Source organism: Gymnogyps californianus, chromosome 6 (assembly GCF_018139145.2).
Source record: "Gymnogyps californianus isolate 813 chromosome 6, ASM1813914v2, whole genome shotgun sequence".
Lineage (NCBI taxonomy): Eukaryota > Metazoa > Chordata > Aves > Accipitriformes > Cathartidae > Gymnogyps > Gymnogyps californianus.
Genome location: NC_059476.1, coordinates 36,054,389 through 36,081,479, shown reverse-complemented (window position 1 = coordinate 36,081,479; position 27,091 = coordinate 36,054,389). Strand labels below are relative to the sequence as shown.

Genomic DNA, 27,091 nt, shown 5'->3' with positions numbered 1-27,091 from the left:
ACCACAAATCCACACATAGAAGCACTGTTGTACAGATGTAAGATGGCACTTACATCCACCCCACACTTCCCTTCCTCCAACAATAAGACCTGTGCACAAGGATCTCAGGTTTAAATTGGCCTCAAGGAATTTTAAAGTTTTTTTTCTCACAAGAAGAGTAGCAATTCATGGAAAAAAATCCTCTGTTGAAGCCTAAAGACCAAGTCAGAGGAAATAATAGAGGGATGAAGAGCAGAGGATATAGTCTTATTCTATCACATATTTGTAGATCTGTAAAAGAACTGTCTTCTTGAAATAGAGCTATGTCACAACATCTGTCTTTCTTACCAGTATCTTCTTCTGGATGAAGCTGTGGAGGAGAAAGTAAAGTAGACATAAAATGGCATTACAGATTAACCTTATACGCTACTATATAACAGTGGTCAGCAATGCCATGGTATAAGGATACCTGTATGTCTTGTCAACAGGAAAATGGATTCTCATCTATAGAAGCACTGTACCTAAGGAGGTACTGGTGACTGCCAGCATAGTTCAGTTTGGGACTTATTCCCATGACAACAAAGAGTATTATGCATATGAAAAAGTATGTTGTAATCCACAAACACAGCTCATAGTCATTCATTCTCTATATCACATTATCATTTTTAGTTGTTTTTCATCTGTGTCCCCTGTGCACTTGTCCTTGTCTTCCCTGTAATACTCCTCTGACAACCTCCCCTGGAATGTTTACTTAATACCCCTGCCATATCATTAGTGTAGGTTAAACAGGCCAGTTTGTCTGGGGCAGTTGGAATGCTTCGGGGAGTATCCAGTGATAGTCCTCCTAACTGCTCTCCTCAATTAGTGGCTTTTTGACTTCAGCCCATATAATCTCGTCGTCTCTTACTGCAATTATGTGGACACCTGCCTTTCTCACTGCTCTTCCCTTAGCTCCAGTACCTTCATTCTAGTCAGTGGCACAGTAATGCTCAGAGCCTCAGTTATGGTGGTTATAAAGGGTCATGTACAGAAAAAGAGAGGAAGAGTTGTGTGAGTCATTAGCGTCTGATTCTTCACTCACTGCTGTTTTGTTTTTTTTTTCATTCATTAAAAATTCCTTGATCAGTATTTAGGCTTTCATGCTCCCATAAAACACTTAAATTTTTAAATAATGCAGCTAGCACTGCCAGTTTGTAAGCTGCACAAGTAAAAATGGTGAGGATTCAGTAAGTCTTCACTAGGTGTGATTAAACAGGAAACAGACAATTCCTTCTATTAATTAAAATAAATTTGTGTCTCTTCAGGCACAAAACAATGGGGTAACATTTGCAGTATGCGGATTGACAGTAATTGCATTCATTTATGTAGATGATCTGATAATTCATTTACAAGTACTGCACAATGATAGGCTTGCATGCTGCCAGCTTGCTTTTTTTTTCCAACAGTGGCTTTAAATAAAGATAATTATATCACAGGGCAGAAAATTAACGTGTCATATATGTGAGCATTGCACGCTCTGACTTCTGCCAGGCAATTCGGTTTTGTGCTATTTCATTTTATATTGTATTTGGCAAAGGAGACAAAGCTTTTTGGCCTTAAAAAGGAAACAGAAATCTGGAAGAGAGAGTTCTCAGAGTTACAGTATCACAGAATTTGATAAATGGCATAGAAAAGATCTCTCAGGTGAGCCAGCCTTACCTGTGCACTGAAGGCTGTTTCACTCTCTTTCTCCTGCAAATGTCTCATTTGATTTACCTGTTGATAGCTCAAGAACCAGACTTACTTAGTGACGTAAGTCCACTTTTGTGCCAAATGTAGGTGCTTTAATACCTCTAACTTCATGCTTCAAGGCTGGATTTAAATGTCTATTTCACTTACTGAGTTACCAGTGAGTTCCCATGGCAGTTAAATCAAAAGTTGCCTGCTCGATATTGCTATGAACATGTTTCAGCTTTGAAGGCTATACTGCAGGTAACCCCCCCCCCCCGAGTCAAAGCTACAAGCTAGCATGTAGAAAAACACAAGGTAGGGTATCTGTAGCTGCCACCAGGCCTTTGGCTGACACAGTCCCAATGCTTGGATAACCATACCCCAGGAAAACCATGTCTCAGCCAACACGCAAGTACTGTGGCAGCTGGCAAGCTGCTCAACACCTTCGTTACAGTTGGAGGTTTTCAGTTACTGCTAGAAAAGAGCCACACAGCAAGAGCTGGCATTTTGCTGAACTCTTTAAGAGCCGCTCCTTCGGCAGGGGAGGAGATGGGGAGCGGTGCGTTTCAGTTCCTTTTAGGGTTTCTGTTTGGGTTTGCTTATTCCTCCTAAAAGACAAGTCAAGATGGGCAGAATGGCTTCCTAGCTGCAGCTCCTGTAGGACTGAAGAATGGGAACAAAGGGCTAAGCAGCAAGCTGGCAGTCATATTGAAATATTGGCTACTGTAACAGCCCATTTGATATATTATAGGTAGACAGTTTGTTCCACTGACTTCAGTACTGCTGTCCTGCTTTTACTGCTGTGCGACCTTCAGTGAAAAAATCTCTCTTTTGCCTTGCTTTAAGTCTGTAGCTGCTGTTCTGACAAAGCGGATGCCTGCGTGTGCCAGAGGCACAGCTCTTGCTCCTTGTTCAGTCAGTTTGTTTCTCCTTGATGGTATTTCTCCATGTCATTGGGAACTTGTAGTTCAGTTTGTTTGAACTAGTGGTAGAAGGGTACTTGTAGGGCCTTACACTATGCATAAAATGACTTCTTATATCAGTATTTGATTCTGAAAATAATAAACGCTAATTTTCTAGAAGTTGACACTAACCCCTAAAAGCTGGTACATTTTTTTTAAGTTTACTGAGAGTTGACAGAAATGTTTCACTGTTCGGGGTTTTTTATGTATTAACACTACATCTTTCACTGCTTTTGCCTAGTGTATGCCAGTAGGGGTGTGTATATAGAACGCCTGGCCTTTGGAAGCAAAGCAAGGAATATGTTTTTCCTGTTAGTTACTTACAGACAGCTCAGTTGCTATTGCTTTCTAAATTGCATCTACTGAGAAGAACTAATTTAAAGCAGCAAGAAGTATTACTGGTAATGTACACTACAAGACAATTAACTTTTCCTAATAATAATTACTTTGCTAATTAGCAAAATCAGGATGTATTTTATAGTTCTTAGCCTCAGTGATGTAAAAGATTATTGCAACAAGCACTCAGTTTCTTCACAAACTAAAGCAGCTGATGGAAATGGCAAGGAAAGGATTTATATTAAACCATTATTGTCTCTTTCTCAAGGACTGTTTCCTGTTTTTTAAAAAAGTTTCCTTTTTTTAAAACCTGCCTGCAAGTGAAAGCAGCAGTACTTGGGAGGGACTGAGCTAACTGCCTAAGCATATGTTCCATCATGGTGTTTCAGGGAAACAGTTTTACAGTACTTATGTAAGTTGTTTATCATTTAACTTGGATACAGGGCCTGGTCTAATTATAGGACTCAGTTTCAGTTCTTTGAATCCTACATAGCCTGAAACAGATTCTGGTAATGGTTAGTTACTGTGTTATCAACTGTGTATTTGATATTCAATTCTTAGTTTTCACCTGTGTGAAAAATGAAAGTCTGGTTGAACTGTAAATAGGACTTGGGAGATTGTAAGCAACCAATTGATAAATCTGTGCTCAAATAGTAAAACCTCAGTTCCCTGCAAAAAAAATGCTCACAGCAGACCAATCAAGAGTATCACAACTGGGGTTCTAGCAGACTGGCACGTTACATACCAAGAAATGTTTTGTGAGTATTCTTTTGCGTAGTCTCTTACAGCTTTATTCCAGAGGGCAATTGTCTGCCACTTCTCTATGTCAAAGAGACAGTGTCTAGCAAATCTACGCAAAGAATGTGAGCGGGAGACCGATTTCTTTATGTGCTTTGAGAATAAGGAAATTCTATATTTGTTTAACTGCTACAGAAACAACTCCTACTGACACATGACAAGGCAAGCAGTTCTTAGTACACAGAACAGAAAATACTTTGACAGAGTTTCTTTAAATTCTAAGTCATGATTCTTTTAATCATTCTGAATATTAAATAAAAATAACTGATCATATCTGTTATTATATTAAACTACTTATAGTAATGGATTGCTACTACTGCCAAGACATGACATTATTTTACAAAAATGTGAAAAATATAATGCATGTAAACACTGAAAACAGAGTTTCAAAATTCAGTTTTTTATGAACTCCCCTTTCTTCAGCTGTGTTACTCAATGGAAAGTTTGCTTACTTGCACACAGGACTCATTACAGAAGAGGAATGCAAGTGCTGGAGATGAGAGGGAGTAGATTTCAGCACGAGTGCTGCCAGTCTCATTTTTGTTGGTGGTGGGGTTTGGGTGATTTTTTTTTTTTTTTTTAAATTACTATCCTCAGGTCTGTATCGTCTGTGTTTCACCACAGTATGAAGTTACAGTGGTTGTAGAATCATTCTGTATTCCTTTTGCAATGGAAACAAAGTACTAATGCTCAGAGGACAGATGACATACTTAAATGAGGAAAGAGATGGCAAAGGATGCTTTTCCTAAATCCTTTAATGAATTACTGTCTTGACTGACAGTCAGATCTGTGAAATGTGGAGGCTGGAACGTTGTGTCTCCATGGCAAGTGCCAAAAGAGCAGAAGTGGGAGTCACGCAAAAATAGCTTTTAGTTTGGGGTTGGTTTGGGTTTTTTTGCTACTGAATTGTTATGTACCACTTGCTACACATAGAAGAGTTTGCAGCTACATCTCTAAATGAAATGAACTTAAATGCTCAGTGAATATTTTATCAATTTTTCATTTATGCCAGTTTCATCTAATCAGTTTTCCTAGATACGAGACCCTGAAGAGCCTGCTGAATATCTGAGATAAAAGCATCCAAGTGAAGACAGTCCTTGAGTACATTAGATTTATAGAACAATGGATTTACACCAAACTCTATGATGTTACTGGTATTGAAGTATAAAGACAGCTGCTCTGTAGAGACAAAAAAAAGATGTATGGCGTGATTCTTACCATCTGTAGTACATGTTCTTGGACATCTTTTAAAAGCTTCTCCACAATTTTGAATGTAGTTAAGGAATACACACACCCCCACACCCCCCCCCATATCCACATTTTCTGTATAGAAGTAAGACTAGTGTGAGATGCATCCAGAAAACTGAGGGGGAATGTGGACGCTAAGACACTGCAAATAACATGGATAGCCTAAAGGGCAGCGTTAATGTCTCCCTGTATTTCATTGCCTATGCAGAGACGCCAAGAGCAAAGTAAAATTAATGGCCATTGCTGCCTGTCCTGACATATACCACCTACCCCTGCCCCCCCCCCCCCCCCCGGTAACTGCAGCAAAACCCCTAATTTAAACAGCCTTAGTGGTAGATAGGTCATCTGCTTTTCAGCAGGGAGGCACACAGCAGGTCTTTTTTTTATTTTTGTTTTAGATGATAGCTGTTTCTGCAAGGCTGTTTGTATCTCAGGACATCTTTTGTAGAGCTTAAACAATCTGGCAGAGGTTCAGTTCCTCTGGTAGGGCAAGGGGGCAGTGGCATTCAGCCACTTCAGTTTGGTACAGCTGTATAGTCGGGATTATAATTCAGTCTTCAGATTTTTAGCATTTAAAATGCCAGAGTTCATAGATGTCCATTCCTCAGAGCTCGTGTCAAACTGTGAGGCTAACATGTCATGTATTGGTTTGTAATTACCATGTCATCAAAATTAGAGACCTATGAAGTTTGTTTATTATTTGTTTATAGTACATATATATGATTATAGTTTAAGAAATAAAAATACAGATTTCTTGGTCTCAATGGTGTGGTGAAGGAGCTGTGGACTGTTCCACAGCCACGGCCATTTTGTGAAAGGAGCTACAGATGCCAGAATGAGGTGATAACTGCTCAGTTTCCACAGAAGAGGAAAGGCAAGTTGTAATGGTGTCCTGAAAGGATTTAACTTCATTATCCATTTATCCATACATTTCATGGTATAAACTAGAGTCACAATAAAAATGGGATGAAGTTTTGGGACCACCTTTATCCTGCCTGGATGCTGCTACCAATTTCTTCTGGAAGCTTTTTCCCTTCCATGCAAACAGATCTTTTTTTTTTTTCTACACTCCAGAGCAGCAGTCACTAGACCTGCCACTGACACCCCCAGCCCAGCTTGCGTGGCTCCAACTCCAGGCAACTTTAAAAAGTGGAAGGATTACAGACACTGAAGTCACTGAGAAGCTTCAGGCAAAAACCTGCGCCTTAAGCCCATACAGCTTCTACCATAGAACCAAAACTATCGTTTCTTTTGCCCCCTCTGGCACACAGCAGCTTCATAGTGGTGTTACTTACACGGCCAATACTAGAAAAGTGAGTGTGTATGATGCCACCAGTATTGACCACTGGGGGGAAAAAAAAGATGATTCAAAGCTCTTAAGAAGCTGTCAGGATCATGGCATTGTCAGCTGTTCTAGAAAACAACATAATTAAAATTTTGTGTTGTGTGTGTGTGTGCGCGCACGAACATGTGTCTATAATCCTCTAGTTAGCATGAAAGAAAAAAGTTCATGTGAAACTTCATCTCTCTCCTCATTCCTTCTAACCAAATAATACATATTGTGACTGTAAGTATTCAGCAGTTTGAAATTTGGACAGGACTTCAGTTCATCTGCCAGTGAGCTAATGCTACAACACTAGAGAGCCTCCCTAGAAAAAGGGATACGCTGGGGACTGAAGACGTTATCAGGAGTGTAATGACAAGGCCTCTGAGCACAACACCTACTGAGCAGAACACCTTACTGACAGCCTGGAAGTTTATAAACTGTTTGGTTTAAAAGCAGCATTTAAAATAAGCTTTAGGCTTGGAGGTCACCATGTGCTTTGAACTTCATGTCAAATCGTATCACAAGAACTACGTTGTACTGCTAAACCTAGCAAGGTGGCTAGGCAGTCTGCTTCCCTAAAGTTAAGCTTATAAATCACAGGCCCCAAATATACCTACCATCTTGTTAAAATACTGCCATGCAAAGATTACATGACTATTATAAACTGGAAATCCTTTCTAAAAAGCTCACATATGTGTGCATTCAACCAGGCCTCTAAGTATTTTAACTGGGGGGGGGATTAGTAAGGTTGTTTTGGCACTTCCAGAGAGAAGCAGTAAATGTGATATTAACTGGAGCGTTTTTTCCTGCCAGTTCAGAGGTGTTTCCAAAATGCAAGTAAATCTAGCCCCTTGGCTGCATTTTTATTATTGCCTTATTTGCATTTGTGTGTATGTGTATAAAGTGTTACACAATCAACATGAAGACCGAGAATAATACGCTCTTGACCTGATCAATTCATTTGACCCGGCAAAGGGGAGACGACCTTGAACCTTTTGTAACAACTCAGTTTGTAAATCTGCATATTGCAAAAGACTATGCAGTTAGGCTGGATAACAAAGTGCAAGATCATTCTCCCACTAAAACCGATGGCCCTTTTAGAGAGCTGACTTCATTGCTTTTACAGAAGACAAATATTTCAACAGAGAGGATGTTTAGAAGTTGAAATGTAGGCTCTCCAGTTATACACAGTAATGCTACTACTTTTACATCCAAACCATAGTGGGCTTCTTCAGTGTTAACATACGTGCAAGTGACAAATACTCCTTAACAATGTGCTTGCAGTATGTAAGTGTGTGTGTGCGCGCATGCGTGCGTGCTCTTACATTCTCTGTGCACGCACACACACACACTCTCTCTAGAAAGTAGACCATCTCGCATCCCTATTACTTCTAAACACAGTCTGTGTTTTGAGAACACGAGAAATGAGAAAAAGGCTTTTTCTCATTTCCAAGGGCTGAAGTAATACTGATGGCGAATTACAGGCATCAGTTCTTTTGCCAGCGTTGGCCTTTTATCAAATACCTGTGCTTGTTCTTGGTTTTGTCAAGCCACAGCCTCTGAGATCATAGCTCTCCCCATCACAGTAGTAACTCTGTTCTGCATACAACCTGCTTGAAATCTCTTTCTGGAGTATGCTGGACCAGGTTTGTGTCTAGAGTTTGAGATTAAGATTCGCTGGGGGGGTTAACACAGAATAAAATGCCTCTACTCAACACACACCATAGGATCATACTTCCCGTTCGCACAGTGCAACTAGCCTCTAGCTAGGCTGCTAAATTCCTTGGGGCTGAGGAGGTGACCAAGACAGTGAAGTGTCCCCGGCCCTCTCTGCTTTCAGCCCATAGACACTGTGCAGCCTGCAGGCCTCAAATGTATGAAGGGAGCAGTGCAATCAGTGAGTTTGCTTGTATTACGCTACAGAGCAGTATGGCAGAGCCAACTCACTTGTTAAAGCTGTCATTTTTGTTCCAGTTAGCAGATTTTCAGTTCGAATCAAATGGACTACTTCCTATTTCCATGGATATTGATGGAAAATGCCTTTGCTTTAACGCTTGTATGCCTATGTAGTATGCTGTTGAAGATGGTAGTAGGTGATAGGGATTAGTTTGTTAATGCATTCCACCTCTTAGGTTGGCACTCCTTAAACAGTTTGAGATGCCACACAGTCACTGCCATTTCTGTGTGTTATCCCGCTTTTAATTACCCTTAAAAATCTTGGCCGCTGAGACTAGGTTCAGCAGCTCTGACAAAGCCAGCCACTTCACAGTATCCCAGCATTGCTCAGGAGCACGTGTGGGAGCCTGCAACGTGACAGGAGCAGGTGGAGACTTTGCCTACTACTGATACAAAGGAAGCAATGGGTCACATTTTCATAGCTCCTCTGAGTTGGTTTCATTACCTATCAGTAGTAATTGCAATGAGACCCTGCTGACAAGCATCATGAATTCACATTTAAAAAAAGAAAACAACAAACATTGTCTACATAAGCATTTATACTCCACCAGCACAAATTTCTGTATATCACTTTAAGTCTGAGCAGTGGAAGATGAATGTAATGATCAAACACACCAAGGGAAAACAAAGAAATTGGGGTTTAGTATGGTACTTATTTTTTAACCATTGCTTATTTCTGAGCATATTGTGATTAAAAGCAGACCGGCCTCCTAGGCTAATGTTTCTGTTTCTTATTACAGTTGGATAGCGTCACTTCGCTAATTCAGGCTGCCAAAAATTTAATGAATGCTGTGGTGCAGACAGTGAAGATGTCCTATATTGCATCCACAAAGATTATCAAGATTCAGAGTCCTACTGGCCCACGACATCCTGTTGTGATGTGGAGAATGAAGGCTCCAGAGAAGAAGCCCCTAATTAAAAGAGAGAAGCCAGAAGAAATCTATGCGGCTGTCAGAAAAGGTTCTGCAAAGAAGAGAATCCATCCTGTTCAAGTCATGAGTGAATTTAGAGGCAGAGAAATAGTCTAACATTCTGCAACTTTTTGTGTTCCTATCTTGAATTTCTCATGATTTTTCATCTTTTCCTCCACTTATTGAAGAATTATATATGTTAATGTTTTGCTTTTCTCTAAATCTGTAAGATAACACTTGCTTAAATTATTTCAAAATGCTGTTGGATTAATTATAAGCACACAGTTGAAAAGAAATACGCATTCTCTTGCAGTGACAAACTATCATGTCTTTATACTGGCATGTGTTCAGCAGAGCACTTTGAGTGATACATTATGGGACTGTGCTGTAGTTGGAAAGGAGGGTGCAATGTGCCAACCTGCCCAAAGTCATACTGCATTCACTAGGCTTAGGCGTTCCTTCACCAGGGATGAATGGCCAATACTAAACTGCATGTATTTTATGACATACAGCTTTTTAAACATTGTGCTATTGGGCCAGATCCTTCATCAGCATCATTAAACTGTGATCACATCAGCTGGACTGCTTGATGCTAGCTGTGAGTCTGGGCCCTCAACTTGTATCTAGATTGAAAGATCTAAAAGATCTCCCCTCGTCCAAGGCCGAGCCTTGGAAATGTAAGTTTGAAAATGTTTGATGAAACACAAAAAGTGTTATAACATGGATGTAATAATGTCATAAAAAAACCATTTACTGCAACATAGCAGTAATAATAGCTCTTTAAAAGGCCTTTTGAAACATTAACATTAATCTGTGTTCTGCTTCCTACTCTATTCTGTGAGTCCTAATAAATCTGCTGACCGCTACATTTGGAAGTTCAGATAAATCGGATATTAACAACAAAAAACTTTTCTAATCACTGCACAAAAGAGCAAATATGAAATAAATCATTATTCTGAGATCAGTGGATGAAATAGAAATACACATATCTTGAATCTTAGGAAGGAATGATGAGATTTTTGCAAGGTAACTGTAGTGATTTAGATGGCTTTTCTTATGACTGTAGAGTCCTAAATGCAGGACTGTGCCGGTAAGCGACTTGCTAAATGGCTGCACTATATCTCAAAGTATGTAATGAAGATAAGTGCTGATAGTCTGTGATCACCACTAGGCTTCTGTAAGATACTTAAAGAAAATTTTTCTTTGAATCCAAAATCTACTTGAACTGATTTTTTTTTTTTGAAGAATCTAACCTGTCTTCTGTGCCATGTCACTAAGTTTTCCCAGACTACACCTGTTACTCAACATGTCTTTGCTTGGCAATTAAGTAGATCCTTTGGTATGGTTTTTGTATTTGCTAAGGTGAAAGGGCTCCCTCAAATGCCAGAACTTCATGATGCATCATTGACTGCCATTATGAGGCGGCTCCAGACTGTGGGCTGCGGCTCCATGTCATTTATTACCATGTTTAGCACAGCAGTGCACCTACCTAGCACAATATGGGCAGCAAAAATAACCATAAACCGTGTTTTTCCTCTTGGGAGCCACTCTGTTTCTAAGCTCAGGACAGTGTAATTTCTAGGCTGTTGGTTAAGAAACCCCATGAAACCTATAGTGATTGTGAATTAAAAATTTTACAGATCACTATTCCACCTTCCTTAACTTCGCTATCTGTTAAATGAAACAAAAGGAGAAGTTTGGAAGAGAAATTACTTCTTTCCAACTCAGATTCCCTCCAGCATGTTTGCATCAAGGTCTTAGTAACATGTATAGTAACATATCTTTGCTAGTCCAGGGCTACAGAGTGGGAAGCAGCTAACAGTCAAGTAGAGTGGGCAGAGCTAATGTAGAGCAGGTCATAAAACCTACTTTCAGTAGGTCTGCTGGCAGACTAAGCAGAGCTGAGATACAGATTCTGTGTGGTACAGAGATCAGGCGAGCGTGCATTATTGTCACACCTTAAAGCCAAAAATCTCCATGTAGTATTTCAGGTTCTGGCCCACCTCCTCAGACTACCTACTCCCCCAGCAAGGTTCAGGTCCAGAAGCCAGCAGGTGAGTTGACTTAACCTTGTTTTGGGGGGTGTTACTGTTAATCTCTTAATAAATCCTCATGTCTCTGGGTTACACCTTGGATATAGGTCATCTTGACATCAGATGTTTGTAACTAATATCTTGTTATCACATTATTAATAAAAAGCATGTACACCACTGAGAAGACGTCTTTCAGTGTTGCGGGATTTTTATTTTTTTTTAATGTGTCTCCTTATTGGTGTCCAACACTAGTGAACACCCACTTCAAAAGTCTGCCAGGTTTGCTTGTAGGAGTGCCAACCTTCCAGCACACTAAATGTACTCTCTTAGTCTGGTTTAAGTGAGAGTTTTTCTAGCATTAGTATCACTAAAGCACAGTTCATTGCTTAATTTAATGCTCCTTCCTGCAATGCTAGTCGCTACTCTCTTATCCTGGCCATACTCGATAGCCAGTTTGATCTCAACTTCCAATACTATTCCTATTACGTAGGAATTTATTAGGCAAAACCTAACCCTCTAAATGAACAAGAAAATCAAAACCCACTGCTGGTTTTTGAGAAGAGCCAAAAAAATGATGAATTAATTATATCTAGACTTCTTGGCTAAAGTTCAAACCCAAGTGAAAACGTAACAAGGTAAAGTTTATTCCTGGCTAAGCAGGCAGAGGGATAAGAAGTCCTGGAAATGTAAAAAGCCCAGTGTATTAGCTCAATACCCCCCTCAGCAGGTCTGCAAAGCAGGGAACCACCACTTCTATGCCACTATTAATAATGCTGAAGGAGGATGTGCTGCTCATTAAGTTTTATTCAAAAGCAGCTACTCAATTCGTCCTGCAATCTACTCATTCCTTCCTAGCCCCAGTTTTCAGAGTATAATTTTTCACTCCGATGTGGCTTGCCTCTGTGTTTGCATGATGTCCATACCGTACCAGCATGCCCCTTGAAAACTATGCTCTTAGCTGCAGCTTTGCAAGCCTTTCTCACCCCAGCAGCTGAGATTATTTCATTAGCTTGCCTTGTCCTCTCCCTATTACCACATTATGGAGCAAAGTACGATGGACAATTGAAGGCAATTTTATTTAAAAAAATTCAGTGGAGCACTAAAAAATGAGATAGATTGTATTTTTCATTGTTGAAGCACATGAGTACAAGAGGACACATGTATGCCATTTCCATAAATCCCAAAGCAGTTGAATTTTTTTTTTTTAATAAACAACTTGGTTGTGTCACTCTGCTCTCACTGCTGATGTTGTTTCCTTTAGTACGTAGCGATTCTAATTTGTGAACAGCAGTTTCTGTCACTGCAGATTGTGCTGAGCATAGTCTGCAGTTTGTCCCAATTACTTCATTATTGCCTTGACTTAGTGAGGCATTCCTGATAAGCAACAAAAGTCCTCTCATCTCTTGGGCCCTCAGTAAAATGTAAAACCACATGTCCCTTTACCTCTGCTCACCCCTGGAGCCCTGCTCTTGTGCACGGTAAAAACTGTTCTGACATAACTAACTGGCTTTTTTTTTGGAGAGGAAGGTGGGGAACAGATGTGGTAACCCTCTCTGCACTTAACACCAATGTTCTTTTTCCCCCAATTTAACCTGGTATCACTTGGGAAGCTCTATAGCTGCATCTCTACTGAAGATGACGACTAAGCAGCCTGACATCATGCAGGTCTGATGTTCCAGATGGTTTTAAAAGGTCTTCAGCTCTTTTGAAAAGGCATTTTGTGTTATTTTCTGTGGGTCCACAATTGAAGCATTTTAAAAAAAAAAGTGTTTATAGAGCAAGTTCTTTAATGAGCTTTTAGAAATTTTCTTTTTGAAGAAAATATTTGTAAGTCTTTACCAGTAGTAGACAGTAAAATTCTGTGTGGTCATACCTGTTATTTTTGCTTCCAAGGACTACTTATCGTTTGTGTACTGCTCTTGGTTAAACTTTGGGGACTTGCCTGTATATTTGGCTCAGGAAATAAGGAGATAAATAAACCCCTCTTCCCTCAGGCTGGATTTAAAAGCAAAACAAATGCCCTGCACTGGAAGAGACAGAGAGGGCCTGGTGTGCGTGTCTGTGTGTGCGTGTAGGAGAGGAAAGAAGTCTTGGGCCCTGGAGTGAGGGGAGAAGTGAGGGTGGTAAGCAGGGATGGTACTTTCGGCAGAGGACATGGAAGTTGTTGAAACTCCAGAGATAGAAGGGCTTGATAAAATGGTGCTGCACATCTTGATCTTGTACCCTAGACCAGCACTTTGGATTCAGCAAGTGAATGGTGCCTGTTCTCTGCCTCACAGCCTTGCAACCCCCTGAATCCCAACAGCCTTGAAAAATACCACTTACCTCCCTCATCCTCCTGGTCCTTGCCAGCAGCGCTTGGTGGTCACTTGAGGCACAAGTGACTCTCCCCAGCCCTCTTCTGGGCTCCTGCCTCCGTTCTTCTACAGAGTCTCCTCTGCATCCCATTGAATTTTGCCTGTAACATTGAGGTAGCTCTGGTTATATACAACTGTTAATAAACTGCTTCCTCTCTAATAACCCACTAAAACCACTGGGGTGCTGGGAAGAAGTTAACATCACAGAAGCAGTCATCTGAAATTGTCCAATAGAGTGCAATTTAAGAGCATACTAGTAGAGTAATTAAATAATAATTAAAGATCAAGCAGATGATGCTATACACTTCATTTTTGTTTTCCCTGGAAGATCATTAGAACTGGCTTACTCTTTCTTTCTCCTAAAATGGTTAATGGGCTTGGGTTTTTTGCAGAACTACTTTGTAAAGTGAAGAAAATTCACTAGCACTGTTGATGAAAAAATATTACCGATTTTGTGTTGTACACCGAAAGTGGTATTGCTGCAATGAAAAATATCACCTTTCAATTAATAAACCGCAACTCTGTGGAAACTTTCTTGGGATAAAGAGAAACAAAATATATCCAAATGGCTTAAGACTTATATAAAAACAAACCAGGAAAATGCTTCAATGCTGTTGTCTACCATCAACAGGAGAAACTTGCTGCTACAGTCAAAGGAATTGAAAGCTGAGGGGCTAATTTTTGACCCCAGCATACAAGAAATAGTTAAGATGAAAGCTTGCAGTGCAAGAGATGGATCTAGCAATTTTGTTTTTAAGGAGCTTTTTACAGGATAGGAAATATTAATGTTCTGCTTCCTGATGGTGAAAATTACTGCATTTAAGCAAGCTGGAGACTACAGAGATGCCTTGTCATGCAGGATGATGTTTCCTCTGGACTCTGTGTCTTCTATCAGCCTGGCCATTTTAGGGCCATTGACTTTTCTGCTGTAGTTCTCAATTATTTTTATAGAAGAGAGCAAATGATTTAACAGCAGCTGAAAATAGTCATGTAGCTCATTAGCTGTGGGGCAGACTGTGCCTTCTTGGCACTGCTCTTTCAGGGAGGTAGGGGGGTAGGATGTTAAGGGAGCTGGTGCTAACTGCTCCAGCAAGCCTGCTGGTAAGTATTTTGGCTGCTTAGTTCCCAGAGCTCCCTTATTAGATGGAGACACAATAGGAAATTGCTCCCATGCTTTCAAAATACGGAACAGAGCACCATGCTCTGTTTGCCCAACTAGCCAGCATGGCTGAGGGGATGGGAGAAAGGAAAAAAACTAACTTGTTTGTGTTTTTTCAGCTTCTCTGGTGGAGAAAGACCATCATTCAAAGGAATGGTTTCTCCAGGAAAGCAGAATTTCCCTGGAGTGAAGGCTTCATAAGGATCAAGGAAAAAACAGCAAGAGGCTCTTTTATGCCTTCCACTCCCTCTATGAACCCAATCTAGTCCTCTGTTTTCTCTGTCCTAACCTTGCTCCTCATTGCAGATTATCCAAGTATAAATTTTGCATTATTCACCCAGCTGTTATTTTACAGCAACTGATGCACATACTGGAAGCCTTCCTAACAGTAAGTTGCACTGATTGTTTCATATTACTTCTTATTTTTATTTGAGGTACTAAGGACCTCACCCTGCAAGCTGCAAAGACCAAACCCTCAGTGATGTCTCTCAGAGCTTGGATAGGCAGCAACCAAGAGAAGCAGGCACCAAACCATTCCTACTGCTACTTGTGTAAATATTTTGTGTGCAAAAATGTTGTGTGGTTTGTACCATATTCCTCTGCTCAGTAGTGACTGCTACACAGTCATAACTAAGCCCTCTTCTAGAAGAAAGGGAACAGCACTACAGATGTAATGTTGTATGTAGATGGTACCTAGTCACACATTAAGATTCAAGCTGTCATGGCAGGCTGCCTGTTTAAGCACCAGCAGCTGAGGTCCTGCACACTTGGGATGTGGCTGCTTCCACAGCTTTCTGTATTTTGCCCTTTACTGTCAGGTGTGGAAATAGGCTTGCTTGGACTAACACCTTTTATTATTGTTCATCACCTGACACACCATAACCACACTGTGCAGACTCTGTGTCCTTCAGAGGAGCCACAGCTCAAATGATGTTCAGGAATTTAATTGGGAGTGGGTCCTCAATGGCTCCACAGAGGTGCCTGGCTTGCTTGTCTGCAAGGTCTCCAAGAAAGGAGGAGAGGAACCACCGAATCCCTTCCCCACAACTTCCTAGCATTATTTGTATGCAGTGACCAAGTAACCCACCTGCCCTATTCCCTTCTGATCCACCTTTTCATTTCCATCTATCCTATTTTCATATCATTTTGATATCTATGCTCTCCCTCAGCATTAGCTTCCTGTCTTCTGTCCTGGACACTGCAACTTCTTTAAACAAAAGGACAGTATACAGGTTTTCAGCACCTCCACCCCCACTTCCCAAGATCCTGTTTCACTTCATCTTCTTCTCAAAACACTACAACAAAAGAACAAGGAGAAATGGTGTGTGGCCAGCTCAGCAGCCAGGCTAAATTAGCACAGCTATTCTGAGTTCAGTGGTAAAATATCCCCTTGACAGTAGTTACTGTAGTCCTTCCTCTGTAGCAGCTCTCTAAAAATGTTATCCCTCATTCAGGCTGGCTAAGACCAATCAGTCACCTTGAAGTTTACTTTTGAACAGGTAGAAAGCACGCTGCCAGTAAAGAGATATGCTCCCCAAAAGAAAATACGTCTTCCTTGCCCTTTCCTCTTGCTGCATTTCAAACAACTCATCTTTATTTAGGCATGTTGGGGCCAACTTTAAAATACCAGAATACAAAATATGAAGGTTATTAATACAGCAATCCAAAGGGCAAAGAGCTTATTGATAGTATGAGCTATTGAGTCATGTGGATGGTGATGGCACATCCTCAAGCACTCTATTATCATAATGCCTGGGCTGAAGACTCCATTAATTTTCTGCATCACCAACAGCTGAGGACCAAAGCTGACAGCCAATAATACATGAGTTCAGTGTAAGCAAAATACATGCACAAACCAACCTTCCCATCACCTCCTAAAATATTAACAGCAAAATATAACAGATCAGAAGATACGCGGCAAAAGAAGGAATACAAAGAAAATTGTTCCTAAGAGCCCTTACAATATTGTTTTTCAGAAACATTGTATTTCAGCTCCCAAGCAGCCGTACATTTATCTTTTTCACTACTAAGTGAGTTCTAAGGGTCTGAATGTGCTAAAAAAATTCATGTACTTTGATTTTTCAAGGTATCAAAGGAGAGAAAGTGAGCAGCTCTTCCTGTGTTTTTGCTTAAGGTACATACTACATGGAATGCATCCCCCACTAGTGACTTACACATTAAGAGATGCGTGTCATTCTAGGAAGGGATTTCTGTGAATTAATTTTGGTTGCCTACTCATCAGATGAAACAGTATGTCTTCTTTTGTTAACAAAAGCATGTTCAGCCATATTTTAAATGAAACAATTTGCAAGAGATTTTTTAAAAAGCCCTTTTTCTGGCCAAATCTTAATTCCGCATCCAGAAACTCTGTGCCCTGATACTGCAATCTCTTTTTCTTCATCTAAACAAGGCATCATCTAAAGAAGACTGGTTATCCAACTACATCTAGCTATGAGACCCACACTTTGGCACAGAATTTGCCACCAAGTATTTGAAGGTTCTAAAGTTTATTTCCAATGCAGGAGGACTGGAAAAGCTACTAGAAACTTAAAGACTACAATTTAGTATTTCTTTTGAAAACTAATTAAATCTTATTATCACTGGTATTTGGCTTTCATATAAACAAACTTAACAAAAACTCAAAAGGAACATACAATATGCCACCTAGACAATGGATACAGACTTATTTAAACCAGGCATCATGCCAAGCTATTAGATAGCATATGGTAGACTTCTCATGTCTTTGTTGGTTTGATATTTTTTGACAGATTCATGTAGTTTGTTGTAATGAAAAATGGAATTACTCATTTCAGATGTAGTATTCCCTATAACATGCAAATGTAGGGTAAGATACTGAGTGTATGTGGGGAAACCTTGGCTAAAATACCTTTTTGTTTTGTTTTTTAAGAGTAATGTAGCCTTTGGTATGGCCACTGAATTGACAGCTCCTAGTATTTGGTCAGACTAACAGTAACATGCTTTACCTTCCAACACATACTGATATAACATACTTCATCGCATTTTCTCACAGTGAGCATAAGCAACGGTTCCCACTGAAAAGAACTCTCATGGATCTGCCAGTATTGCAAACAATATAATTAAGCCTGTGCTTAAATGATCTGTTCAGCAGGCCTGGTCTTAGGATTGTATGTAAGTGCTTTGCTGAATCAAAGCCATGCTGCTGGCACATTTAGGTAACAACCTCTCTCAGGAATCAGCAAGGTATGGTTACTAAGAGAAACATTTATTACCCAAAAGTTATATGGATTATTACAGAAAGTGTAAATGTGAAAATAAAGTGGTAGCTTATGACTGAGATTTCACTCCTGGCGAACAGCTCCAATAGCACATTTCACCTTACAGGGAAGCTCCGCTACTTTACACATGGACTATACATGTGCCACAAATTTCATACAGAAATAAAGTAAGCACAAATAGAGGAAGACCACATGTACACACTGCAAACCATTTGCCCCTAATCTGGTTGCCTTAATGCTTAGCTGATCTTTGCCCTGGCCTGACAGAAAAATAACTCTCTCGCTATTATTTACCTATTTATATAATTATATAATTTACTTATTATATATTTTATATATAGTATAACATACAACATATTAGTAATTACTACATAAAAAATCATCGATACATTAATAAAATATTAGTAACATACAATAAATGCAATTATTTTACGTACTATTAAAAATATATTTATATAATTACATAATATTTAGCTATTGATAAACTAAAGTTATTAGAATTCATAGCCAGTACTATCAGAAGTACCAGAACATTTAACCTTAGTAAGGTACAGCATTTCCATATTCAGCCTCAATTTTCTGCTTTTGAAATAATCTGAACAACAACAACAACAAAAAATCAGCTGCAGCTTATGGCAAAAGTAGAGCAACTGCATCTAGTCAGTCAGAAAGTAAATGGGAACCTAAAACCCCAGCAATTAAAAATAGAGCACAGAATAAATATGTCTACAAACCTCTGAAGAGTTTGAATAGGATATTCGTATTTGGTAAAATATAAAAAAGTGAAACAAGACAACTTTTTGTTTAACAAGCTCTATTTTCACTGAAATCATCTTTGTCTAGCTGCAAACCTTACACAAGCCAATATAATTTCAAGTCAAATAGGTGTTATGTTAACAAGAATGACTAAGATGCCTCACTTCCCCAGTGTCCTATCCCCTAACTATTCTTGCTTATTTTCCTCCGGGCTCTGGAAGGAATGTAGCATGTACAAATGTACTAACATTTCAGCAAGTATATCCACCTGAGAGATCTCATCTGAAACAGTGATTGTGAATTAAACCCATAATCTTGGCTAACAATAAATAGGGTGTAGGCAACCCTGTTATTGGAATGAAATTCAAGACTCAAACCTGCCAAACTATTCTGTGTACATTCCTCTTGTCCCAGGCTCTTCTCCATTCTATTTTGCTGTTTTAGCTTGTATGTAAGACACTGCCTGTCACTGGATATTACTAGATATGGATTTCACAATATAATGGGTTCAGTTGGTGATCGAAACAAATGTTTGATTTTTTGGAAATCTGGTCACAAACCAGACTCTTGTAATAGTACCTTGGAGCCTGGTGCCTAAGGAATGCAAAGCTTTAAGGCAACAGTCTCATCTTCCCCTCATTCAAGTACCTCTAATAATTCCAGCTGGTGTGCCACCTGGTCTCACCTTCACCCTCCCGCTACGTTGCTCACAACTGTCTCCCTGAGTTTTCACTGCTGGCCACACCCCTCCTCCGAGTCACTTAGCTATTCAGCAGCCTTAACTTTAAGTGTGGAGCCTATGGTCTAGGAGAATACTTAGTGAAGTTCATACATCCCCCAGCAGCAATGTGTGGGTGCCAACAGCAAACCCTAGTCTTCTCTGTGCTGCTGCTGGGTACTGCTGAGAATATTTTTGCATGAGAGAATGAGTTACCCATTTTTGAGCTGAGGGAAAAAAAGGAGAGAAGGAGGGAAAGTGACATTTACATAACATGGAAAACTTCTGGTTTATAATTCCGCTGTAAAGTCAGCATTTCCCGAGGGGGCAGAAAAAAGTACTATTTTTCTCCAGAAAGGCCTCTGGAGTTTCTTCGTATGGAGTTCCTACACATGCCCACCTTGTACTCAACACTTTACAGCTACTAATTATCAGTACACAGTAAGGATTTTGAAAGTAACCACCAAATGCCTTCCAACGTAAGTTCATTTTTCATTTTCATTGAATTGCTCTGTAAAGATGGGATACGGGGGACACACTGCTTGTTCACTGAGGAAAAAGGCAGTATTAGGACGCTCTGACACATCTGTAAGTCCTGGGTAACACCCTAACGAGCCAACCTGCCAGAAGCAGATGACCTGGGACATCAGTCAGATCACTTTGCAGTGGTTTTAATGCTGCTATTATTTATAGAAGTCCAATATTTACCTGAACCCTATCCCTGCCTCTGGAGTAAGAGGTCTTCCTCCCTCCTGGCAAATCCATATGATCCTGCCCTGCTCATGCCCTCCTGCTTTTCTAACTAGCAGAAGCAGATAGATATAAACTCCCCATATTTTTTCAACACATTTTTTTTCCCTTACAGATATATCTCCATAAATAAATAAAAGATCCATTGACCAGCTTCTACTACAGCCTCAGCTTAATTGTAATCATTCACAATGCTTCCTCCGTGGCAATAAGACTCCAACTTTCTTTTTTTACTGAAGTGGCAAGCTGTTTTAGCAAGCTGTGTTAATTGCCCACTTTAATGCCCAAAGATTCTGATATCTAAAGGGAGGATAAAAGAGGGACTAGTAGCAAAATACTAAAGAATTAATGCAGCACACACAGAAGAGCTTACAAAAAACTCAAAACCTTAGACTGCAAATAGAGCAAGCTACACTTGCAAAGTCAACAAACTAACTGCAGTGGCCAAAGGCTTCTCCCTCTGATTTTGCAAAACACAATGTGATTTGTCAACAGCAATAGTATTCCCTCGTTTAGAAAAAGGTTATCTTTTTTTTTTTTTTTTAAAACTCCCATCCTTAAGCTTGTGTGCTCCGGGAACAGATGGCAAACCACATGTCATAAAAGAAAACAAGAATTTTAGACAGAAGAGAGACGAAAAACAAGTTTTCTCCTTTAAAAACAGGAATTCTTCATTGGACTCCTGAAGCCACTGCATTGCAATCCTTTGTTGCATAAGCTAGTCCTACAGGGTCTCAAATAAATCAACTATCTCCTGAGAATTACATTTAAAAAAAGGATAATACGAAGTATCAAACAGACCACAGCCACCTCTCTGTCACTGCTTACTTCTGTAGCCGTCTCTGAATTTTAGGGACACTGGTTTCAATATTCTGTGATCACAGAATTCTAGCTCTTCCCAGAAGCACAGTGACCATCAGATTTTTATTTTTTTCAATTCTTTCTGCATCTCAGAGGGGCCATTTTATTTCTCTCTTAGCCACGTAGGTAAGGAATGTAACGGATATGCAACACTGCAGGGCAATTCCAAAAAACATCTGGCATGGAAAAAAGGGCCATTGCCTATTGCTCTCCATCAAAACGGTATCAGGTTGTAGGCAATCTTCCCAAGATCTCTTGTGCCAAGCAACCAACTATGAGCAGACCCAGTTTATTTTATGAGATGAAAGCCGATCCTCTAGCAGACTCAGATACATTACAATCTTATCATGTTTCTCTAACACGTTGTCCTGGTTTTGGCTGGAATAGAGTTAATTTTCTTCTTAGTAGCTGGTACAGTGCTGTGTTTTGGATTTAGTGATAGAATAATGTTGATAACATGCTGATGTTTTAGTTGTTGCTAAGTAGCGCTTACCCTAAGTCAAGGACTTTTCAGTTTCCCATGCTCTGCCAGCAAGCAGGTGCACAAGAAGCTGGGAGGGAGCATGGCCAGGGCAGCTGACCCCAACTAGCCAAAGGGATATTCCATACCATAGAACGTCATGCTCAGTATATAAACTGGGGGGATCACTGCTCGGGGACTGGCTGGGCATTGGTCAGCAGGTGGTGAGCAATTGCATTGTGCATCACTTGTTTTTTCTTGGGTTTTATTTCTCTCTCTTTTTGTTATCTTCCTTTTCATTACAATTATTATTACTATTATTATTATTAGATTTCATTTTATCTCAATTAATAAACTGTTCTTATCTCAACCCATAAGTTTTACTTTTTTTTTATTCTCCTCCCCATCCCACTGGGGGCGGGGGGAGAAGTGAGCAAGTGGCTGTGTGGTGCTTAGTTGCTGGCTGGGGTTAAACCACGACACACATGTTTAGGAAGATTATTTCATCTGAAAGGAGCTTTCAAAATGTTACTGACTGCCTGAAGTGAGCAGGAGAAGGAAGAGAGATGACTGAAAGAATGCCTCCTCCTGCAGCATGGGAGTGTTCCATGTGTCAGAGATGCAGAACTTAGAGAGGGGAGCTTCCCTCCAGCCTCCCACATCTGCACAACTGACCCCAAGCTGGTCTGATTTCCAGGAGCAGGAAGGCACTGAATTGGCCAGCATGGGGCAGCCACCCGAGGGGGCTGTGTTCCCAGCTTTCAGGGCAGCACGCACTCCAAAATAACTTTGTATCATCTCCCAGGAACAGAATAATTGAATGTGAATGGGACAACTGCAGACATTTCATTGCAGGAGAGTAAAATACAGACCGTAACAAGGATTCACATTAAATGCATGGCAACAAAACAAAGCCAGTATTTATGTACTCTATTTCAAAATCAAGACAATTGTACTTCATATTTTGCAGGGCCACCTAAGCAGCAGGCCATGTCTTGCCTCCTGAGTAGTGATGACTTTCTGTAGCGTAGCACGCATTATTCAAACAGAGGAACTGATTAGGAACAGCTAGACTATATTATAACTGTATGAACTCCTGCAAACATTTAAATTGCTGTGTTTTGGTGGCGATGAATTAGTTTAGTATGAATTTATACAAAGTACAGACAAGAATGAATTATTTGGATAAATCTTTTGCGCACAAGACTATCTGAACTGATAATATCCTCTTCCATAATTTTGTTATATTTTATTGAAGAAAACGGAAACATTTGAAGACTCAGATAAATGAATTATTAAACCCAGTTGAACTTTCTTCTTCCAATTATTTGCCATATTGAGAGAGTGGATTTTTGTAATAGAATTGGACATAATGGAATTTGTAAAATGAGAAATTGAAATGAATTTAAAACATTGATTTTTCTTCTAAAGATGTATTTTCTCTTGATGTCTCTTTCACTTTTTTCACTATCTTAGTGGGATCACCAAGTACATATTCAGAAGGTACCTGGCATCTCCAAAGCAAAAGAAATTGATTTTTGCACTAGCATGGCAGTATGCTAGCAAAACTGCAATTTTTATTCACCTTATTCTGTTTAATACTGTTGGAGGAGGGAGACATTTGAATGAACATGTCTTCGTGTACGTGTATTCTGTCCACATCCACATATTTTCAAGTTAATAAGGCTGCACAAAGAATAACTGGACCTATGGTAAATTTTATGGATAATTTTTAATATGCACACATTTGTGATACGTTTTATTCTTTAGCAAGGTTTTGCACTGAAGCTCCTTATTATAACTTGAGACTCTTGTCTCAGTTTCTTACATATGACCTTAGGAAAGTCACTTGGCTTTTCTGAGAATTATTATAAAGTAACACAAGTGATATAATTATAAAATTTATGTAATTAACTTCTGTAAAGCAATTCAAATCAAATGTAAAGGGTAAAGCAGAATAGTAACTGATTTTGACATTGCAACCAGTTTTTACTGGATGTTTTCACCCCATATGTGAGCACCTTAAAAAGCAAATTTCATTTTTTCTGCCTGTATATAGGAAACACTTGTTCTCCATAGTTCTCCATGAAAGTTAGTATTCACCCCACCATTGCTGGGACGCCTTAACTGTTGACTACTGTAACTAAGCACTATGAAATGATATTATCATCAAGCTCATTTTTCCAGCTCTCCCCATAATTAAATGAACTTTATTCAATACACAGTGCTTCACACACATACGAACAACAGAATAGAAGAAAGCCACATAGAATTTATTTCAGCTTAACAGCAGCAACATATAAAACAAAACCTTTAGATGAAAATCCCTCATAAGATGACAGAAAGTAAGACGCAAACAATGATCGACAAGCTTAATGTGATGTGGAAGGTCTGCATACTCTAATGATTCACTGATGACTGGAGAACAAGTGAAATACTCTTAAAGTGAAGAGTAAATTCTGAGCAATACAGGAGAACAGACTGCAATAGAAAAATGAAAATCCGGCCTGTTTTGAGGAGGGAGAAGAAGCAGAGGGAGATTGCAGGAATTCAAAGTAATTAGCGTTTAGAAAGAGATTTGAATTTGCTTGTTAAATATACCGAGGGAATGCCCTATTTGTTAAAGATCCCATACCTTCAGCACTAGTTAGCTAACAAAACATTCAGCAACACCAAAGCTAGAAATAAAAAGGTAATGTAACATAGAAAAAAGTGAACTAAGATTAGAAAAAGTAGGTTTCTTAATACCATAAAGAAATTAACAAATTAAAAAAAAGACTTGGCAAGTCACACAGAGGTAAAAGCACGTAAGAAACTTCCCTAAGAAGTTGCAAACTTAAATGTTTTTGGGCCACTGGTGATTTGCTTCATTCAAGCTAAGTTCCTAGTGAAAGCACCTGGTGTTTTGCTGCAGCATGAAGTGCAGGAATAGCACATGATTTATCTATGGTAATTAAAAAATGTGTAAGATGATTTATAATGGAACAGCTGGGTTCTCTACAGTGAGAGGAAAGGTAAAATACACAAGACAGTGTGTGAAGGCTGTTAAGTGAAGCCAGTAAAGATAAAAAGAACAGTTATCTTAGATGCTAGGGACATCTAAGATCCTGTTTACATGCCAGTAGTGTAACATTTGGTATTTTTGTGAATGAAGTAGATATACTGAAGGCTAACTGATTGCATGACAATCAGAAAACAAACCAGAAGAATTCAAAGTTGCCTTGAAAAAAATCATTGTGCCAATGCTTTCAGTGCTATTGTGCCCCATGAAAAAGATTGCTGATTGTGAGCTTGTCCAACTACTTCGAAAGACTCGTTAAGGAAGTCCTGTGTCTTTGGTCTTGAAGAGACCAAACAATGAGCGACACTGGTAATATACTTCTGGAAGAGGTCTTCTAGTTAAAGCCTGGCTCCTCCCTCAGCATCCTTCATATTCTCATTCATAAAACTTGGTAAAAGATTATAGAAAAAGTAAAAAAGTAACAAGGACTTTCGTGTTAATTCTAAAGCAACTCTGTTTTACTTTGACTTCGTATCTTGGTGGCAGCTGTACAGAGCAACATCAACAAATATGTTTTTGCTTCTTATTTATTTATATGATAAAACAGTAGAGAGCCTGTCTGGAGCCTCCTGGGAGACCATGAACTGGAACAGCAGGTAGAATGCTTGAACAGGAGGAAACTGGGCAAATGGCGGAGGGCGAATGGACAATTAACACTGATCCACTTCTGAAGAACAAAGGAAAATTTCTAAGAAGTTTGGATAAACTGTATTTGCGGTCAAAGCTTTCTGCAATTAAGAAAATTTTAAAATCATATAAAATTAATTAGTCAATAAAACCTTCAAGATAAAACTCCAAGTTTCATGCCCGTGTAGCCCTTTGCTGTAGGATACGACACACTGATGTAGGAGGACAATGTGTAGCCTGGAATACTTCCATTTTAGGCAGAGTGCTGAGCTTAACATACTGCCGTGTCACCGTAAGTGCTGTAGGTCAACAGAAGCAACAGCTTACAGAATCCAGCAGTCACCAAGATTACATCTGTGAATGATCCCTCAAGATTTGGTGAGTCTTGGAGAGCACATGGAAACTTTGGAAGTACTCACATTGTTCCAACTTTAGGCACCTAAATTAGCTAACTATGCAAACTAACTAAATCTCCACTTATGTTTTAAACTCCTGTGGGCAATTCAGAGCACCTGCAACAGCGGCATGCTTTGAATTACCCTGTGGCAGCACTCTCATCTCTTTCCACTGACCATAGAGCAGGCCTAGGGAGATTAACCATGTAGCCAGCCTACCTAGCTGAGGTCCCCAACTTGGGAGGGGCTCGTCTCCCTGCGTTCAGTGCACACACATTGCTGGGAAGGGAGCTGCTGGTGACTGCAACAGAGCTCAGCTCTGCCTGTTCATCTTGCCATAACGCTGCCCTTGGCTGCATCTGGTAACCTGCCTGCAAGGGGGTACGGCTGGGCAAACAGTGCGGGAGGGGACCTGGCCATGCTCACTAGGGCTATGTATAAAACAATGACGCCAGCACAAGGGAATTTATCTGCTGGGAATCACTAGCTGATCCACAGCCACTTCATGCTAAGCATGAACCAAAAACTGATCACAGCACACTAAAAATCCATTAATATAATCACTGCACCTTAACGTACCTGAAAGAATACCCCTGACATCTCAAACCTATTAATTTACTTGAACTCTAAAGAGGAGGAAATCACTGCTGAATATGATTAAAACTTACTACCAAGAAGGAGAAATTATTTTCTGAAAGTTAGGGAAGGAAAAAAAAAAAAAAAAAAGTCCCTTGTCTTTCCTAACAGCTGTCAGATTTCAAAAATGCTGCTTGCACTGAAAATAAGCAAAAATTTGCTGAAAGGACTCAGGAGGGTGCTCTGCTATTCAGTTATGCACAGAAATAAAGAAATCATCTTTCATTTAAGCACTGGAACAGAAATCCTGGAGGTGAGAGCAGCAGTGAGACCTATATTTATCTAGGAAGGAAGGAAGTGAAGGGAATCATCCAGTTTTAGGGTCTTCCTCCCTTTGACTGATCTTTGCTTGCTTAAAGAGCTGTTTTCTCTTTATGACTGTCAGATTAGTAAAAACTCATATCACCTATACAGTCAGTAAGCTAAGGAGCTGAAAGGTACTGTATGGATTGTACAAGGTATCTAATGCTTGATGTGCAGAGACAATACTTGTCACTGGGCTTTGTCTCTGTATTGTACTGCTACTGTTCTAATTAAATGAGACAGAATAATTTTCTCTTCTCAGTCACTCCCCAAACCGCAATGAGCTACTACCTGAACTGTCTCCATTTGTACAGCTATGATGCCATGCTGTCTGTAATGCTCTCTTGTCCGTTTTAATACATTAAGCCATCTGCCAACAACAGAGCATGAATAACAAGATTCAATCCATCTCTAATACGAGTGTAGTGCTCTTCTGTGCCATTTCCACTCATTTGATTAACTTTCCTTCCATTTCTGTTCAGGATGGGAAA

At 39.7% G+C, this 27,091-nt stretch overlaps 1 protein-coding gene and 1 long non-coding RNA gene across 4 annotated transcripts in view; one reads left to right on the top strand and one right to left on the bottom strand.

Annotated features, from left to right (window-relative positions):
- The window catches only part of CTNNA3 (catenin alpha 3), a 546,120-nt gene extending 534,679 nt beyond the window's left edge, over nt 1–11,441 (top strand). For all 3 annotated transcript variants that reach the window (XM_050898633.1, XM_050898634.1, XM_050898635.1), the window contains one exon: nt 9,057–11,441. In XM_050898633.1, the coding sequence (XP_050754590.1) occupies nt 9,057–9,344 (288 nt within the window). In that variant the 3' untranslated portion in view covers nt 9,345–11,441. The remainder of the gene's footprint in view (nt 1–9,056) is intronic.
- The window catches only part of LOC127017529 (uncharacterized), a 64,835-nt gene that overhangs the window by 4,557 nt on the left and 33,187 nt on the right, over nt 1–27,091 (bottom strand). The window contains exon 2 of the long non-coding RNA XR_007766611.1: nt 13,586–13,718. This is a non-coding gene — a long non-coding RNA (uncharacterized LOC127017529). The remainder of the gene's footprint in view (nt 1–13,585; nt 13,719–27,091) is intronic.